Genomic DNA, 7202 nt, shown 5'->3' with positions numbered 1-7202 from the left:
TCATACCAGCTTGAATAAAAACCATTTAATGCTTACTTATGATAAAACATATATCGCAACACAGTGTTTTTCAGTAGACTAATATATTGTTCCTAGTTCATGCGAAATACTTATTGCAATCAATGCTAACTTGATCCAGAATAGTATCCGTATAAAATCACGTGATTAAAACCCAGTTTATAAATCTATCAATATCCTAGCTCTGTAATGTTCACGGTCGTGATGAGGGACGGGTTATCATTCATGGCATGGTGGAGTGCAAGACCGGAGTAATACATTCCAGTCCCACCGACAGCAACCCCTAGAAACAGGATGACCCAGTTGACAAGCTTTTCATACCAGTACAGCCTCCCGCCATGAATGTGTAGGTAGAAGTAACAGGGACACACTAGGGACAGCATGGTTCCCGTGAAACTTCCGACTAGACCCATCAGAGTTGAGAAATGAGGAAGAAATACAGCCAGTAACATGGACGCGATGACCAGAAGGACTCTTATGACAACAGTCCACGGTTTCAACTTGCGTTGATCATTAATGCAAGAGGGGATACAGAATGGAGACTGTGGGTTGAGACATTCTTGTTCGATGATTTCAACTGTTGCAAAGTAAGGTAGTGGGTATGAAAGGAGAGCTTTGAGAACCAATACGAGATCCACAGCAATTTTAAATCCAGGTTGTTTCAAATTGTTGGTGATGACTTCCATCGTTTCTTTTCCCCAAGTTAAGAAGCAGACATAAGCAAACAGGCTTTTGATGACGGTAGCAGAAATATGAGTACAATACAGCACGCGGGTGAAGCGTTTGGGATCTCTCATGCTGCCCTCTAGTGTTGGTACGAATATTTGTGACGTGTAGCTAAACACAATAATCCCGAGGGAGATCGGAAACTCCCAAATGTTGATTTCCACAGGCATTTGATCCCAGTGCCATCTGGAGACCTGCGTAAAACAGTAGACTACAATGATTACGTTTATAATCATGTGAGTCACCGTGCACCAGAAGCTTAGATACGACACACGTCGAATGCTCTGCAGGAAAACACAAGGTAGAAGTGGGACGGTGCTAATGACGGTCCAGGTGGCAAGACTAATGTCACGTGACCGGAAACAACCGTGCAGAAGCTCCCCACTTACTAGAATGTAGAGGATGCAGGTCATGAAAAGTTCAATTACTTGTGCAAGAGTAAGTAGAACACCACCGAAGTTAGGACCCCACACTCTATTCGCTATATCAACGTAACTTCTTCGAACTCTAACTTGGTTTCCACAAGCATCATCTTCGTACAGACATTTCACAATGATGCGACTGGTGTGAGTACAGATGGCAGCCACCACGGTGATGGAGAGCAGCGTCCAGTACCCACCTTGTAGGAGAGCGTACGGGAAACTGACGATAAACATACCCTGAAATGCAGAGAAAGAACTGTACACCGGTTAAAATAATGGTCTCATCATCTTTGAAGAGATAATTATATAAAACACCCATTTTCATACTAATATTGTTTTTGAATTGCACACATCACGCAGAGTTGGACTGAAAGTGATTGATGTCGTTTGCTCAGGCTTGTTCAGCAAGGAAAAGATGCACCCCTGTCCTCACCATTACCTCCAACTACATGACCTCACCCGAGAGCCCCGTGGCTCTCGTCTCTCACACACAGCATGCAGACGAGACGAATGGCCCCTCGGACTAGCGAAACGGACCCCTTTCTTACAATAGTACATGTAAACTGAGTTACCTGGATGGCGTTCGTGATATTCCATCCAGCTTGCCAAGTCGTAATTTTACCATCATCTACTTCACTGAAGCCCCCTTTAAACAGTGACGTCAGGTCACTATCATCCGGTGAAATAAAGTCCATTTCGCTCTCGTTTTCGAAGACGTCGTATTTGTTATCGCTATGAATTAACCCACTTACTTTGTCCTTAAAGTAGCTGAAGTTAATCATTGTATACTTTCCTTCAAGGAACCACCTTTACTTGAAAGTTGCAAAGTCTTTATATCGATAAAAGGTTTTTTCTTTGAGAAGGATTTCATTTGGTATGGTCAACTCGCTTTAGGATAGTCTGTGACGTTTTCATTAAATGGATGATTGACAAAGCCAATAAGATACTGACTTCTGCATTCCCTAAGCTTCAAAGCTCGGCAAGACATTCAACCTTTCCACGTACATTTCTGTGATTTGAGACGTCAAGGTACAGTCAAATTCGGCCTAATTCTGACCGTAAACTACATTAATAACAGAAGTGGTTTATTCAGTTTGTTACTAGGTAAGTGGGGTACAAGTTATAATGTTAGTCAGGACTCGTGGATTTACCATGGTATACACACGCCACAAATACGTAAATTTCATTTGTCTTTCAATGGGCAAATTTATAATTCGCCATTATTCCAAACTGTTTGGCTTCAAACGTATGAGCCGCGTGTGTCGACTAAGTATGCGAAATTGAAGTTGCCTATAGTTGCCTTAGCATGAACTTTATGACTACATACATGTACATTTGAAAATAAAAATTGGTTTGAGTGAAAATGAGTTTTTTTCTCGTTTCACAGTACTTGGGAGTATTAAGTACCCTAAATCGCATTTAACGTTTGAAATGGCATACATTTTCCAGGATAATCACTTCTGTATGATGAAGACTGAAGGGGTATTTTTGCTCTGAAACAATCAGTTCAAATTTTAAGACGGTCAAACATACATTGAAACAAATTTTGTGTTAATACACTACAGTTGTAGTATTCATTTAAAAATGTTGCATAGACAAAATGAATGATACGTTTGTTTGTTTTGCGTCCCTTCTAGAACACTTCACTCCTATTGAGACGTTACTAGTTGCAAGACTGACCCCAAGAATTATTACGCGTATGTAGGGAACAATCGGAACAGTGTTGGGTAGTGATACATATATGTGTACCGTTGTACACCGAATTTTTTTGTGGTGGGTGTATTCTTTTTTCTTTCTTTTATTATTTTGTCCTAGTATGCATCAAAAAATATTTTTAAACAAACTTCTATACAAATTTGCAGAGCAGTAGAACGGAATTTCAGAACAAAGTAACGTTCTGACTAGGCTGGAGCTAGCAGCCACAAACCAGCATCCAATAAGGCCATAGTTAAGAAATTTTATCAAAGTACTGAGAGTACTCGGACTGAAGACCAAGAAGTAGCAAATAATCGATCAAAATTCATAATTTTTCAAACAGATAATAAACATATTCTTAATCATTAAGGTTGATACTTCAAGGCAATTGAGCTCAGCTGAAAGTTCCCAATGTTACATTAAATAGGGTTGTAATGAATGATGATAACAACTTAATCTTTGAAGAGTCCACAAAAGGAGTACAGACACAAGGTAGGGGCCCCCTTGAACTATCATTCCCTGCCCTTAATTTGGGGTTGTAGGTATGTCCGTGGGTGGAATCACTTATTAGACCTCTTTAATGATTGAATGTGGGGTGATCGAATGACACAAAATTGATTAAGAATTAGAAAACAATGTATACGAACCAATAGAATACTAAAACGGAGTCACGGCGGCAATTGAGCTCACCTGAAAGTTCCTAATTTTTACATCATTAAGGGTAATAATGAAGGCAAATGACATCTTAATATTTGAAGAGTCCGCCAAAGGAGTATGCAAGGAAGGTAGGGGACCCCCCTAGGACTATCATTTTCCGCCCTCAGTTTGGGATTGTAGGGATACCACCTGGGGCCTCGCAAGGTTGGAGTTACTTTTCAGACCCTTCTATTGATTGAATAAGTGGTGATTGAACGAAACAAAGCTGATATACGGATAGAGAACAACGAAGTCAAACATAGAGAAACCATTAAAGGGGGTCACATAGGCATTTAAGGCTAATTCAGCTCACTTGAAAGTTCCTAACTTTACATCATATAGGGCCATAATGAAGGCAAATAACAATTTAATCTTTAAAGAGTCTGCAAAAGGGAGTATGCAGGCAAGATAGGGTACCCCATACGACTATAATTTCCCGCTCTCAGTTTAGGGCTTTAGGGTACAACCTGTGGCTACCGAGGGTGGGACCACTTTCAGACCTCTAATGATTGAATATGGGGTGTTTAAAGGAAACAAAACCGATAAAAGCAATGAAGTTAAACATAGAGAATCCTTAAAAGGGGTCATATAGGCCTTTTAGTTCATAATTTTACATCATGTAAGGTCAGAATGAAAGCTAACAACAACTTAGTCTTTGAATAGTCCACAAAGGGAGTATGCAGGCAAGATAGGGTGCCCTAGGACTGTCATTTCCCGCCCTCAGTTTTTTTTCTTTCGATCATCCCATATTCAATTATTAGGGAGATCTGAAAAAAGGCCCCACCCCCAAGAAGCCCCTGGTGGTGATATGAAATCAGGAACTTTCATGTGAGCTGAATTGCCCTTTAAGGCCCATGTGATCTGTTTTAAGGGTTCTCTATGTCTGACTTTGCTGTTCTCTATATATCAGTTTTGTATCGTTCGATCACCCCTTATTCAATCAACAGTTGGGTCTGAAAAGTGGCCCGACCCTCGTGAGGCCCCAGGTGGTATCACTACAGCTTCAAACTTGGGGAGGAAAATGATAGTCCTAGGGGGTCCCCTTCCTTGCCTGCATACTCCTTTTGAGGAATCTTCAAATATTAAGTTATTGACATTCAGTATGACCCTACATGATGTAACATTAAGAACTTTCAGATGAGCTCAATTACCTTCAAGTATCAAACTTGAAAATTAGGAATATGTTTATTAATTGTTTGAAAATTAAACTATCAATTTTAATCCATTATTTGATGTAAAACTTATACGGTACCAATTTTGATGCACCAGATGCGCATTTCGACAAATAATGTCTCTTCAGTGATACTTCTTAGTATTCCGTCTGAGTACTCTCAGTACTTTGATGAAATTTCTTATTGACTGCTAGTAATGTTCAGTGTACATAAGAAAAATTCGAATAAATTATGTATTAAATCCTCTTATTTGCTACAAAGTCTCAATTTGATGTGACCATAACCCTCATGTAAATCAATCTAATTAAAATTAGCTGTTTTGAATCCGCTACCGCTTCTCAATTAGATTGCATGTAAATGGCCTTGGAAGTCAATCGGCACTATACCTCATCTAATCTTTTCGAACCAAGTTTCATGAAAAGTAATGCATTATATGCAATATACAAATATTTCCAATACACTCTTGAAAGTTAACTACCTGTTTCTCGGGTCATTATTGAATTTCAATGTAGAGCTGGAAGCGGTTGTTGTCCCGGTCTCCTATATCAGGAATCAGATAATACAGAGGTTATCAGTATTTTCATCTGAAGAAACAACCACTCAACAGAGCATGTGCACCTCACAACTCGGCGACAAAGCTATTACCCAAATCGTGATTCCATGTATATTTTTATTACTGGCCCGGATGGTCGTGCAGTATAACTTTGGTAGGAAACTAGAAAAGGTCATGAAACCACGCTTATCGTAAGGGATTTTCTATTTTTGATCATTCGTTTTGCATACGTTGTAAAATTCTTCAAAATAAAGTATAATACATTGTATGTGTATATTAATCTTTGAAATATATATTGAATATTCGTTGGTACAATAAGAAGTACCTGTTCTTGCTATCTATAAAACTCGGTCTAGTTTGACTTACTAGAACAACTTATTCGATTAGAAATGTCTTATCATGTGACGTGTGTGTGTATAGCTAAACAAACCGTGGATAGCCCAACTTATTACAGAGTTCTATAGAGATGATCTATTGGAAAACGAGGACCAAACTTGGAGCATGCTTGCAATATGGACTTTTAGTCGCCGTGATCGTAAACTTCATTTTATTCGCAATATTTACCCTTACGCACAGGTATTTCAAGACCCACGCTGTTGTCATTATAAACCCTTTCCTAGGAACCAATATATCTCTAATTCATATTGAGAATTTCGGACTAAGCCAAATTATGAATGAGAAGCCATTGCGTGACAGTGCAAGGACTGGGACATCGGGGACAAGGCTGCACTCTACTGCTCTGATGGACCCGTACGCCTACAAGCGGAGTACGCCCGTGATTGTAACAAGGAACCTTACATGCAACGGCTGTTTCAAGTACAATTATGACTATGTAATCGAAAATACTAATATATGTAACAATACAACTGAATTGGTATTTCTCATAGCATCCGCAACCGAAGGGTTTAACAAGCGTAATGCACTGCGCAACACGTGGTTAAATCTAACCAGCGCTTACACCGGTGCCGTTCGACATGTTTTCTTGGTAGGTTCGTCTTCCAAGGGTTCAGTCAACGATATGATCGTAGATGAAAACGAACGAAATCGTGACATCATTCAAGGAAGTTTCTTGGACACTTATGGGAATCTTACGTTGAAAACCAGGATGGGACTGAGATGGGTTGTTGAAGCCTGCTCATCTACCAAATACGTCATGAAAACGGATGATGACATGTGGGTCAATGTCGCAAACGTTTTGTCAACGATGTTGCCTAAGTATGGGAGATTCTTCGATACGCGCGTTGGGGGTTTCTGTATGCGAAAAGAAACTCCCCACAGAGATCCAAACTCCAAATATTACATACCGGAGAGTCTATTTAACAGGGACGTTTTCCCGCCATTTTGCAGCGGAACAGGGTACGTGGCAGCGTCTACATTGGTGAAAAAGATTCACGAAATTGCCGATAATGTTCCGTATTTTCCATTAGAGGATGTGTATATTGGATTATGTTTAGAACAGCTAAACTTGAATGTCACGAATATAGATTGGTTTTATAACTACAACCCATTATTCAAGCGTCCTTGCTGGTACAGGGGACCCTACGTGTTCACAGTGCATGGACTGGCCCCGGAACGACTCTTGGAGATTTGGAACGCCCGCTGTTAACCAAAAAGAAAAGTCAAAATCAGAGTACCGAAGGAACACTCTTATTAATTCTGAGTTAGTTTGACACTGGTCAAGATACCAAATACAGCCAACGGTGATTAAATTAGCCCAAACCTCATGTGCCATACTCGAGACAAATTTAAATTTGTATCAGATCTAAACTCTACTCCAAAATATAGTCAAACCTTGTTATCTTGAACTTGGCTGAGAAAAAACTTTGAGATATCGGAGGATTTGAGATATTGGGGTTAAAATATATAAAGAAAATGTAGTTGGGACTTCTACATGTAACTTGATTCGGCATATGCATGATC

The 7202-nt window shown here is 39.7% G+C and overlaps 2 protein-coding genes across 2 annotated transcripts; one reads left to right on the top strand and one right to left on the bottom strand.

Moving 5' to 3' along the window:
- Window positions 1-66: 66 nt before the first annotated feature.
- LOC125668061 (vesicular inhibitory amino acid transporter-like) lies at window positions 67-1476 on the bottom strand. The gene has a single exon (XM_048901814.2). The coding sequence runs from the start codon at window positions 1398-1400 to the stop codon at window positions 189-191; it is 1212 nt and encodes a 403-aa protein (XP_048757771.2). The 5' UTR covers window positions 1401-1476; the 3' UTR covers window positions 67-188.
- Window positions 1477-5669: 4193 nt separating this feature from the next.
- Window positions 5670-7066, top strand: LOC125668062 (beta-1,3-galactosyltransferase 5-like). Its single transcript, XM_048901815.2, has one exon. It carries the CDS (start codon window positions 5749-5751, stop codon window positions 6886-6888), a length of 1140 nt encoding a protein of 379 aa, XP_048757772.2. The 5' UTR covers window positions 5670-5748; the 3' UTR covers window positions 6889-7066.
- Window positions 7067-7202: the final 136 nt, after the last annotated feature.

This window comes from Ostrea edulis, chromosome 4 (assembly GCF_947568905.1).
Source record: "Ostrea edulis chromosome 4, xbOstEdul1.1, whole genome shotgun sequence".
Lineage (NCBI taxonomy): Eukaryota > Metazoa > Mollusca > Bivalvia > Ostreida > Ostreidae > Ostrea > Ostrea edulis.
The sequence above is the reverse complement of the archived record's forward strand: the minus strand, read 5'-3'. Positions and strand labels throughout refer to the sequence as shown.

Excerpts from the sequence above, each read along its gene's own strand:
- LOC125668062 (XM_048901815.2), top strand. The coding sequence starts at position 5,749 with ATGATCTATTGGAAAACGAGGACCAAACTTGGAGCATGCTTGCAATAT.
- LOC125668061 (XM_048901814.2), bottom strand. The coding sequence starts at position 1,400 with ATGTTTATCGTCAGTTTCCCGTACGCTCTCCTACAAGGTGGGTACTGG.